The 12,005-nt window shown below is 48.2% G+C and overlaps 1 protein-coding gene across 1 annotated transcript; it reads right to left on the bottom strand.

Moving 5' to 3' along the window:
* Window positions 1-701: 701 nt before the first annotated feature.
* Window positions 702-11,854, bottom strand: fkbp9 (FKBP prolyl isomerase 9). Its single transcript, XM_015357062.2, has 10 exons — window positions 11,409-11,854; window positions 9,893-10,038; window positions 7,644-7,833; window positions 6,833-6,978; window positions 6,476-6,665; window positions 6,021-6,166; window positions 5,408-5,597; window positions 4,557-4,702; window positions 3,626-3,789; window positions 702-2,822 (listed from the first exon to the last, which is right to left on the bottom strand). The coding sequence occupies exons 1-10, from the start codon at window positions 11,609-11,611 to the stop codon at window positions 2,643-2,645; spliced, it is 1,701 nt and encodes a 566-aa protein (XP_015212548.1). The 5' UTR covers window positions 11,612-11,854; the 3' UTR covers window positions 702-2,642.
* Window positions 11,855-12,005: the final 151 nt, after the last annotated feature.

Here is a 12,005-nt window from a genome sequence, read left to right as displayed (position 1 = left end):
TTTAGTTCCTAAACCTCTTGGAGGCTGTTGCCTTTTTACAGTTGTTCCCGAAGTGACTTATGATCTCCAACCCCCGAGCAGAGACAACAACTTGCGAAGCTTCAAACCAGGAAAGCAATCAAGGATTCATTTAAATAGAGCTCAGCTGCAGCGAAAACTGGGAGCCCCCGTTACAGAGACAAAACACATTAATTGTGAAATCAGAGGTTCAGAAGGTCAGAGGTTCTGTCTTTTGGCGCCTTGCAAAAAATAATGGTGACATGCTATTCAGTGGGTCAAAATCCCTTTAAAAAGCTCATATTGATACTCTTAAATACGTTCCCTAAATAAAGGTGGAAAAAAGTACTTTAGAAAACAGTTACCTAACACCACCAGAAAAGCTGTATTTTGGCAGAATCACACAGTTCCTTATGGCTTTTTCCTGCTTAATTCTGAAATAATTGTGCTTAGCAGTAAAATGAATCTCTATATCCTGTCGAGAGTAAGGAGCCACAGTAGCATCGTATATTGGGACACCTTCAATCTAGCTTTTACCTTTCCCCTCAATTTTGAGATGTTTCCTGGTGAAAATAGAACGATCTAAAATTTTTTTAAAAGGTTTTAACGGAACCTTTAAAACATGTTTTTTTTTTTTTAAAAGACCCATTCATTTAAAGAGCGCAACTGAAGAACACTTTTCAAGAAGGAACCAGCAAATACCATTTTCCCAATAAAGGCCATCATGTTGGAAATGATCATTTAAAAAAGAAAGTACAGTTATAAAAACAGACATTGGCATCACTTGCTTTCCTTTTACATCAATCACTCCTACAGAAGCAACGCTAATTAACAGAATTCACTCTCCTCAGTTGAACAGCTGTATGAACATAGGGAGCTGATTAACTTTCTCTACAGGTTTACCTACATGTGACAGAAAATCAGCTTTATCTCCACACAGCTCTGGTTACACTAGGCAGTGTAATCGTAAAATATAAAGCTTTGAGCTATAAAAAAATATTTAAATATGTTCAGGCCAGTTGTCTGTGATTTATTTTAGACAAATTCTAAACACATTGTTTACTAAAAGTGTATTAAAGGTTCAGAAACAGGGGTGTCCAAGACTGGTCCTCAAGAGCCACTGTCCAGTAGGTTTTTATGCCATCTTTAAATCTCCAGCATCTTAGGAAGAAAGAAGGGCTTTGCCCTGTCCAATTAAGCAAATGACGAGCTCAATTAGGTCATTAAGGGCTCGGCTGAGAAGAAAACCAGAAACCCTTTGGGCACCTATGCTCAAAAACCTTTCAAATTCAGTTTCATCTTTTTTAAATCTACTCTTTGAGTTCTTCCTTCCACAAATATGCATTTGGTCAGTCACTCCCTGGGTTTTCCTTTTTTTTCCCCGAAGTGCAGAATGAATCTCTCTTTTAAAACGGGTGACCTGTCCAGTAGGCCGGTCTGTGTGTAGAATTATGGCCAGGGATGGACACCCCCGGTTTAGATGTTCGCTCCGGAAGCTCTCTTAGGCAAGAGGCCAGAGCTACTTTGACAAAACCGCAGTAAGTCTCCAACACATTACTTTTCTAATCAGCTAAGACTCAATGAATGTTAAGCCCACTTGTCTGAAAAATACTCCCACCCTTATGTACCACCTCTGAAAAACCTCACCTTAACCCCCCCAACCCCCAAAGCATAAAGCAGACAAAAAGACAGGGCTGTTCCTCGCAGGCCTTCCACCCTTCCTGTCAACCGAAGACATGGCTCCGGGAAGGAAAGAATGTTCCTGCTCGTAAAACAGTGAAACATCCTCAGAAAACACAAATTCAACAGCTGCTTCGCCCGTGTTGATCTTGAAATCTGAAGTTTAACTGCTGTTCTCTGAGCTGCATCATCACTGCTTCTGCCTCACAGCCTGGGCCTTCAACAGCACTGTGACAGGGCTGCGCCCACTCCATCGTGCTGGTCAGGCACCACTGTGGCAGTAGTGGGCCTTCTGCTTATCTGGCTGCTGCTGAGCTCCTCAACCCTCCCCTTCCAGTAGTCGAAGCACTTACGAGCATGTCAAGAGACCAGAGGAGGAATCTGAAACCTTGGCACATAGGAAACCAAATTCTGCTTTTTCCATCTCTGGCGTGAACTTTTAAGTTCCCGTTTGCCAGTGATGATAAAGCTGACATAGACCTGACAGCGATGCTATTTGTATGCGCTCCTGCAAGTTTTGACTAACGTACGTCAATGCAACAAGTCTTGTTTTGCCAACATTTTCTTGTTGCTTTAAAACCACCACATCTACAGGTGGGCTTGCTTGAATTATTTTCCATTTAAATTGTCAAGAGCTTGCATGACCTGAAAAAAAAAAAAAAAAACCCGATGTATTTCCTACTTAATCCATTGATCTTGACAAAGCCTTGTGCGAACATCAGTAGAAGACCTTTGTGATCAATTCAGAGAGCTGTTCACTCCTATCATTCCACCCCCCATCATTCCACCCCAAACCCCACAAAGAAAACCAATCGCACAACCAAAAGCAAAACTGAACCGGACGTTGGAATCCCTGCTGAAATATCTGAAACTGAAAAATGATTTTTTTAAAAAGATAGGGAAATGTTCTTGAGACCCTGCATCAGGCTTTCCCTTCGCCCCCGTGCCTGTTGCCTGACGTCCGGCTACAGCTCGTCGTGCTCTTTGGTCTCCTGGTCCTTCAGCTTGAATTCCTCTGCTGTGATCTTGCCGTCGCCGTTGCGGTCCTGGTTGGAGAACATGTTGTCGATTATCCTGTACGCGTCGTAGCCCGGCGCCAGCCTCCCTTTGCCCGTCGACACCTGGCGGTGGATGTAGTCCGAGAACTGCCGGGGAAACAGAGCGGTCGTGTCAGTCCAGCAGCGGAAAACGTGGCCCTTACTCAAAGAGCCCCGGGGCCCTGAGGGACAACAGCCTTTTCCGTCCGCCCAACCGTTTTCTACCCTCTCCGTCCAAGTCAAGGTCACGGGGCAGACAGAGCGTATTCCAGCTGATGGGACACCAGTCCCTCGCAGGGCAGAGAGACCAACACTGACACGCACACACTCACTGGTCAGTACCTGGATGGGAGACCTCCTAAGGTCGCTCACCCTGTGGTCCAGGTGGGTCCTAATGCCCCAGTATAGTGACGGGGACACTAGACTGTAAACAGGCGCCGTCCTTCGGATGAGACGTAAAACCGAGGTCCTGACTCTCTGTGGTCATTAAAAATCCCAGGGCGTTTCTCGAAAAGAGTAGGGGTGTAACCCTGGCGTCCTGGCCACATTTCCCGTTGGCCCTTACCAATCATGGCCTCCTAATAATCCCCCCCTATGAATTGGCTTCATTACTCTGCTCTCCTCCCCACTGAGAGCTGGTGTGTGGGGAGTGTACTGGTGCACTATGGCTGCTGTTGCATCATCCAGGTGGAGCTGCACACTGGTGGTGGTGGAGGGGATCCCCATTACCTGTAAAGCACTTTGAGTGGAGTGTCCAGAAAAGCGCTATATAAATGTAAGCAATTATTATTATTATTATTATTCTTGTGCTAGAAAAAAAAATATGAAAACCTTCTAATTTCGAACTCAACTCAAAACAGGAAATGTTTGGCTAATATGCATCTGTCTGCTCCTACACTGACGGCACCCACCTCAGTAGAGTCCACATGCCCATCCTTGTTCTTGTCCATCTCGGTGAAGAGATCGTCCGACACCTCGCTGTTCCAGATAAACATGTAGCCCTCCGGCAGCCCCTCCTCCATATCCACCATCTCGATGTCGAACACGAGCACCGCGCTGCCCGGCACCTCTCCTTCTGCACGGGCACAACACAGGCCAGCACATCAGTCACCATGGCAGCCATGCCACACAAGCCAGCTCAACCCTCCACCGTGTTAGCTGTGCTCCATAGCACTCTGTCCCACACATCAGATCTGGAAGCTGGAGTGTCAGGTTTATAGACTGTATCTCCCTACACTGGAGCAAACCAGGTGTGAGCCTGGCCAGTACCTGGATGGGAGACCTCCTGGGAAAGCTAAGGCTACTGCTGGAAGAGGTGTTAGTGGGGCCAACAGGGGGCGCTCACCCTGCAGTCTGTGCAGGTCCTAATGCCCCAGTATAGTGACGGGGACACTATACTGTAAAAAGGCGCCGTCCTTCGTATTAGACGTTTTGACTCTCCGTGGTCAAAAATCCCAGGGCGTTTCTCGAAATGAGTAGGAGGGTTACCCTGGTGTCCTGTCCAAATTTCCCCCTGATCTTTACCAATCATGGCCTCCTATTAATCTCCATCTCTGAACTGCTCTCCTCCCCACTAATAGCTGATGTGTAGGGAGAGTACTGGTGCACTCTGGCTGCTGTCACATCATCCAGGTGGGGCTGCACACTGGTGGTGGTGGAGGGGATCCCCATTACCTGTAAAGCGCTATGAGTGGAGTGTCCAGAAAAGCACGGTTTAAGTATAAGTGTAAGATATTATTATTACCATGACATTCACTATTATTACTACTATGACGATTACTTTCACTATTATTACTATTGCTGTTGTTGTAGCTGTTTGGGACTGAAGATGAGAGATCTCACCAACTCCTCTCTCCCCGTAGCCCAGGTGTGGGGGGATGACGAGGGTCCGTTTCTCTCCCACGCACATGTCCTCCAGGCCCATTTCCATTCCCAGGACCACCTGCCCAGAGCCCAGCACCACGTTGTACGTTTTCCCATAGCTGTGTCTGCCACCAAAAATGAGTTACGAAGTCAGGTTTCCACCCCAGAGGCAAGGACAGAAAACACAAAAAGACAGCCGCTCTCTTGAAAAGCATACAGGCAGGAAGACGGGAAACAGGCGAAGGCAGAGTTTATCTTTAAAAAGCAAAGCACATTTCGCCAGACTGTGCCCGATGATCCGATTTAAGGGAAACTGCGGTGCCAGTGTCTCAGAACAGTTATTGAATCTTGGTAACAAAATAAAACCATTGACGGTATAGAAAAATTTCACACGTTCCGAATCATGCATAAAATCAGTAATTTTGTGAAAGTACCGTAAGTCGCCATGTTGTCGCTAACCTTTGGTCTCCTCACGGGCAGTTAACAAGTAGCATTTGTCGGCAAAACCGTCGCAAAGTCGAGAGCAGTATTTCTAGTAAAAGATGATGTATTCACAAGCCTGCCTGTTTAAAACGTAATAGGGACACTTCGCCTCACCAGATGTTTCGTTGGCTCGTTCTGAATCGCAGAACATGGCGCTGGGCATACCTGGAAGTTTTGTCTACTCCGTGATGTAAATTGGATTGGTTTTACATGTTGCTGCGTACATTTTACTTTCATTGTGGCATGAAATGCGCTCGTCAGTGCTGACTATTTCTGACCCCGAAATACAAAAGTAGCCTTGCTGTTCCCCTTCCGGAGAGTCCCAGTCCTCTGCCCTCCGCACTCACGTGGAGTCGATGAAGGTCCCGTCCATCAGAGAGGCGTTGTAGTGGTACTTGACGAAGTCTCCTTTCTTGCTCTGCACTTTGCAGTCATCAGGTTTGAAGAGGGTTTTGATCTCCACCGAGTCCGACGGGTTGTGGAAGTCGATTATATGAACGTCAAAGACCAGCACAGCTGAACCAGGAATCTTGGTACCTAAACATTACAAAGAAGAAAGGTCCAGTAGCTAATACTTTTTATCTTACGTTTCTTCTGTGCTTATTAAGGTCTACACCCTATCTTTGCACGTAATTTAGTTAGTACATGTCAGAGTATCAGTGTCATTATGTGAACCCCCCCACTGTCAGTGCATTTCATGAAAGCACTTTGTTTTCTTTCCGTCGGGAAATTGGGCAAAAAGCTGCCTTCTAAACGGAGCTGTAGAAACTCAAATCATGGCCATTTCCAGACAACTGGGAGCACCTGTGTGTGGTCAAATTTTCGCTAAACCTAAGGCAAGGGAGTTACCAGCATGCGCCGTGTTTCAAGTTTTTTTGGGTCATATTATACGAGAGCATGATTATTTCAGGCCCACTCAGGCTCTGTTCTCAGGCACGCTTCCACACGATGGGGCCTTACCTGTGCCCTCCTCACCGTAGGCCAGGTGAGGCGGGATAATGATCCTCCTTCTCTCCCCAATACACACTCCCAGCAAGCCCTCGTCCATGCCGGCGATGACGTAGCCCTTCCCGATGTAGGTGTCGTAGGTGCGGTTCCGGGAATAGCTAATGGGGAAAGGAGATTTTTTTTGCTGCGGTAAGCAAACAGCTGGGCCACGGACAGTCGTCATCTGCACATCGACGGTCCCGATTTGTTTTTCCAAAATGCCCTAACGCTGTCGTGAAATAAGGATGAGTGCCCGAGGAGACGTCACGCCCCGTGCCAGATGAGCTAGGTGTGCCACCTGCTCTGTGATTATGGGAGCTTGTTAGCTCAGTTTTATTTGCCATTCCTATCGATCGGAACAGATAGCCAATTTCGGGTAAGGCCTGAAATCAAATTTGCGGGCTGGTATCCCAAAATCCTCGGTTTACCTGGAATCGAAGAGGGTCCCGTCCAGCAGAGTGCCGTTGTAATGGTATCTCATGAAGTCCCCGGATTTGCTCTTCCTCGGGCAGGACTCCGGAACGACCTGATTCTCCACGGCGATGCTGTCTTTAGGGTTGTGGAAGTCCAGCAGGACAACATCGAAAACGAGAGAGGCCTGCCCGGGAATGTCACTGCCTGAGGAGACAGGGGGAGAGGGAACTCAGAAACGAGAACTCCAGCCGGAGCGGGTCGGCGTTTGGAAGGAGCCATTGCTGACAGATCGCCTAAAACGGGGTAAAAACGGGCTCTTGAAATCAAAGTCATGCTCGTTCCCCCCCCGCGGACTCGTCTTCCGGACCTACCGTCTCCGTTCTCGCCGTAACCGAGGAAGGGCGGCACCGTGATGACGCGTTTCTCCCCCACGCACATTCCCAGCAGCCCCTGGTCCATGCCAGCGATCAGCCAACCAATTCCAACGTAGGTGTCGTACGTGTGCAGACGGGTGTGGCTGGAGAGAACAGAGAAGGGGAGATACAGCAGGGAGACACAGAAGGATTAAAAAAAACTGGCCGCTTAAAACGCACGAAGACGGACTTTTTTCAGGGTCAGGTTTTTAAGGAAACGGAGCACCCACCCTGTGAAAGAAGCGTGTCGCCAGGGTGAAAGTAAGCCTGAGGGAAAATAGAAATCTAAAAGAATCTCATAAGGTTATGAGTTAAGAAATTGGTAAAGGTGCTCGGGGTAATGTCGTCGGGCGGCTGACACCAGGGCACCCCCAGCAGCTGAATCAGTACTAATTCTGGCCAGAGGTCAGTCAGCTCCCAGTGAAGAAACGACCCCGATGCTACGACGTCAGCGGCTCACTGCCTGCGCTTACCAGCCCTGCCTGTGCCGGGATCGGACGTAAATACACAACTGGCAATTGGGAGGGTAAAAAAAAAAAACTTTAAAAGATTTTAAAAAGTAAAAAACGAATCCAGAAATGTATACAGTTTATACAGCATCTACCTTGTGTATATACATGGGAAAAGGAGCGCTCATGTGAGATCTAGGCCTCTGAGCTCTAAAAGTTCAAAACAGGGGGATTATTTGTATTATGCGGGTAATAAAGGAAACAGGCCTAAAGAGTAAGTGCAGTGACGTGTCTGTGGTGCACACAGGAGATTGTCTCACCTGGAGTCAAACAAGGTGCCGTCCAGTAAAGTCCCATTGTAATGGTATCGCACGAAGTCGGACACCTGGACGGTGCGGCTGCAGTTCTCGGGCTTGTAGTAGGTCTGGATCTGGATTTTGTCCTCGGGGTTCCAGATGTCCACCATCAGCACGTCAAAGTGGAGGATGGAGTCAGGAGGGATGACATCACCTGTCGGTGCAGCACGAGGCACAGGACAAAAGATCAGCCGGATTTCCGATCCTTTCCTCAGCTCCTCTCAGGTCTTTAGCATTGCTGAAAGTTCCCATTATATTTCGCAGAAGCTTCTGTGACATAACTCAGTTTTAAAACATAATATTGCGGCAAACTGGAATTCTTGAAAGCACTGTTCGCACCGGGAACGGGAAAGTAACAAATGCGTCTTTTTTCTCTCATTTCTTGTGCTGTCTTTCCGTTCCAGCTTGAATGAATGCACGCTTTTCTCTTTTTACCCAAGGCAGGATGATTTGCAAAAGGAATAAAAAATACATTCGCTAATAAACCACGTGTCCTGTTCAGTGTATTATCCTCCCTCTGCATTGTGATCCTGAATCCCCCTACAAGAATGCATCTCACACGTCCCAAAACAGCTACATGATGTGTATCGGACCCAGGCGCAAACCTAAACACTCCAGTCACTTGGTTAAAGAGTGAAAAGAGACATACAGTATCTGCATCTTCTGTGCTCTCTGATCAGCTTTCCCTTTTTGAGGGGGGATGAGCGTCAATCAATTCTGCTCATTTGCCCTCGGTCCGACCCGCAGAGGAAGCTGGTTTCGAGCTGTAGCCCTGCAGGAGAGGAGTTAGTGCCGGATCCCAGCACCCCCGTCTTCCCCACCTCTCCCCTCCCCCTCCCGGCCAGGCCAGTCCGAACACGCACCACCAGCTCCGGCATTCCAGGTCTCCTGCAGCCCCCCCTCCCTCAGACTGTCTCCTGCCGGTAAACCCCACCCGCGGCAGCCCGAGCCAGTCTGTAATTTCACTCAGACTCTGAAGATGTGCTGCTTTTTACTACTCAGGGGGGACTAAGAGACACCCGCTGGCCAGGGGAAAAAAATCACCCCGACAAATCCCGGCCATTTGCAAGGCCTTCTGGGAGACTAATTCCCCTTTCACGTGCGTTAACTCCGGCGGTGGTCTCGGAGGTTTCCCAGCAGGCAGTGCTGGCAGAGCGAGTGGGAGCTCAAGTGGAAAGTGTTCACCGTGAGGGGAAGGAACGTTAAGCGAGCCGCCCCCTTGCCCAAAATGCCACCCTTGTCCTTCTCTTCCTTGTTAGCAGAGCCATACTGACCACGGTGACAGCAGGCACTGGCGTCAAGCAGCCTCGGGACAGGCTCATCCCACTGAACTGCAACCTGCAGCCCAGAGCGGACATAGCAAAGGCTTTTGTTCCCCTCTTCCCCATCACACTGCGCTTGATTAAAGATACCTGGGTTAAAGACGGTCTTTCCTGCTTGTGGGTACATGTTAAGAATAGGGAGACAGGTCCCATTTTATTTGTGGCTTCCAGGTTTTGCAGGGAGAGAGATGTAACTGCAGGTTGTATTGCATTTATTTAGAAGGCAGCTTATCTCTTATTTTGTTTTCTGTGTGACGATGATGTTATTCCTCTGAAACGCCCTGTCTGTACATACCGTAAATAAGATAAGATCACTTTATTGGCCCAATTTCTTGTATTAGGAATTTGTCTTTTTGCATACCCCAGCTTGGTCTCCATGAAACACACAGACAGGGAGAGAAGCTGGGGGTCAGAGCGCATTTATATGGCACCCCTGGAGCAGTTGGGGTTAGGGGCCTTGCTCAGGGGCCCACAGGATACGAACCAGCATCCTTCCAGCCACAGGCACAGATCCTTAGCCACAGAGCCCCCGCACTGTATGGTAACTTGTGCGTTGTATGTTTTTTTGTGTGAAGCGTAGTGTTAGTATCGTCATTGCTAATGAACATTTGTTGGACCCACTGTGCCTGAATTATTACTCTGCTCACGCAAGCTGTGCCAGAGAATAAACAATTCACATGGCTCTAATTATACCGACCCCTCGGGTATGTTCCAGAGAAATCACTGAAAAGTCGGGGGTTGTGAGTAATTATCTCACCACCCAGTCGATTCCTGATTTCCACCATTTTTGTAACCCCACCCCCATTTGTAACAACAACAATAACAATAATTTCAAAATATCTTTGGTTTGGGGCAGAAAAATCGTCATGGAGAATGTAAGGCGGACGTTACCATAGCCTTCCTTCCCATAGGCCATCTGTGGAGGGATTTTAATGAGCCGTCTCTCGTTCACACACGCTCCGACCAGGCCCTTGTCCATCCCCTCGATGAGCTGCTTCTTCCCCACATACACGTTATAGGTCGAGCCCCTGTCGTAGCTGCAGGAGAGAGGCAAGTGTCACACCCAAACTAGAAGAAATTCCTCCCGCTCCGACTTTTTTTAAAAAAAAACTTCAGATTTAGTCGACACGTTAACAAGCAGTGCCCAGCCCTGGTCCTGGAGAGCCACAATCTCAACGGTGGTCTGGGTCACCCAGCTAACATCCGAGAGAAATCTGGACCACGTCGGTCTCCGATTGATCACTTACTGCAGGGGAGGGGACACATAAGCGTCCGCGTAATTGTCCGATCAGAGGAGCTTGGAGAATGGACGTGAAAATACCAACAGCCTGTAATTCGCTAGGAGCACAGCTGGCCAATCCTTGTGCCACATGTTTAATGTGGGGGGGGCGGTGTGTCTGTCTGCAGAGTTTCAAGGCCAGTGTACAGTCACGGTAAACCCGAAGAGCTTGGAACAGCTGTGAAAACCGGCTCAATTAAGCCGGTAACCAGCCGTTTCACTCTTCAAAGAGCTGGTACAAAAGCCTGCGGGGTTTATAAGCTTTAAAAACCATCGAATTCATGACTCATCTTGAACCTCCCAAGTGGCAGCCTACTGCCACCCCCTACCCCGGGGGTGGGGGGTCCCGAATTACTGGGAAGTACGGCTATCTGCGCTTTCACAACTGCTTGTTAGAAGAGAGCAGAAAAGAAAACGCCACAAAGGAAAAAAAAAAAAGTGCACTCCGGTTGGCGAATGTGTTTCAGGAACAAAATGGGTTATTTTCACTTATTGACAAAACCTGCGCTCGTCGATGAAGCAGCTGCAGTATTGAAGCAATTATTAAGAGTGTGGTCCGAGTGAGGAAAAGCGTCATCACGCAGTTACTTGGCAATCAGAGCTACAGGAGTTAGAGGGAATATGAGACTGCGCTAACCCGGATGCGTATCCAAGAACATCTTTAGCCTCGGGATATGAAGTTTGTTGAAAGAAAAAGCTACGGTTTTAAGTATAATGATTTGCAATACATTACTCTGGTATACATATGTTTTTTTTAAAAAACGATGTTTTGCATAAGTTTTTATATTCTTCACTAGGCAAATTCCTAATTCTGCTAGCCTTTCAGATCTTTACAAAAAGCAGAACGCACGCCGTACATTTTTGTTGGAAATGTGTGTTGAGCCGGAAACATTTTTGAAACATGCTCATTTGAAAGATCCCTTTATTTTAAAGAGCTGCTCTCCTCGGCAAAAGGACTGCGGGCGCCGGCATCCCCTCAGAGCGCAGGCGAAACGTTGTTGCTTGCGTGGCCACTTCCAGTTACTCTGCAAGTTGCTGCTAATGAAAAACAGGCACGGTGTCCCGAGACGCACACCAATACATGGGACCGCAGAGTAACAACAAGCCCCAGCCCCAGCCCCTCCTCACCTGGAATCAAACTTCTTGTTGTCGGGGAAAGTGCCGTGGTAGTGATACCTCACGAAGTCCCCCGGTTTAACAGCCCGAACGCACTCGTCCGGCACGAAAGTTTTCTCGATCACGACGTCGTCCAAGGGAACGGGCGGCGCGTTGCAAGCGGCGAAAGCAATCAAAAGCGCTAGAAAAAACATTGACTGCAACCCGTAACTCATTTTCTCTTTCTTTAGTTAAAAAGGTGTTAGCTAGGTCTAGGTGAATTAGGACCGTTATGTGGCTCTATCAGTCCTCGGATAAGCACTCTCCCCGTGGCTCCACACAGCTCCTCCTGTTGTCCCGGTAGCTCCTGCCTCTCTCGGTTTGGGAGCGAAAGCGCAGAACTGAATGAAACGCAACCTCCCTCCCCCCCCTTCAGAGATTTGTAAACGTGTAGCACCGGCCCAGCATCTCCTCTGGCCGGAAATCTGCACGAACATGTTTCTGAATTTCATCCGAGTCAAGATGGATGGCCGCTTCGTGGTCCATCTGCCAGGTCGTCACGAATTCGAAGGCGTTCTCCTCCGGTTACAGTCCACCTTAGTTATTTTTAGTTTTATAAGAGGATAAATG

This window comes from Lepisosteus oculatus, chromosome 10 (genome assembly GCF_040954835.1).
Source record: "Lepisosteus oculatus isolate fLepOcu1 chromosome 10, fLepOcu1.hap2, whole genome shotgun sequence".
NCBI lineage: Eukaryota > Metazoa > Chordata > Actinopteri > Semionotiformes > Lepisosteidae > Lepisosteus > Lepisosteus oculatus.
This window is presented reverse-complemented; position numbering and strand designations above follow the sequence as displayed.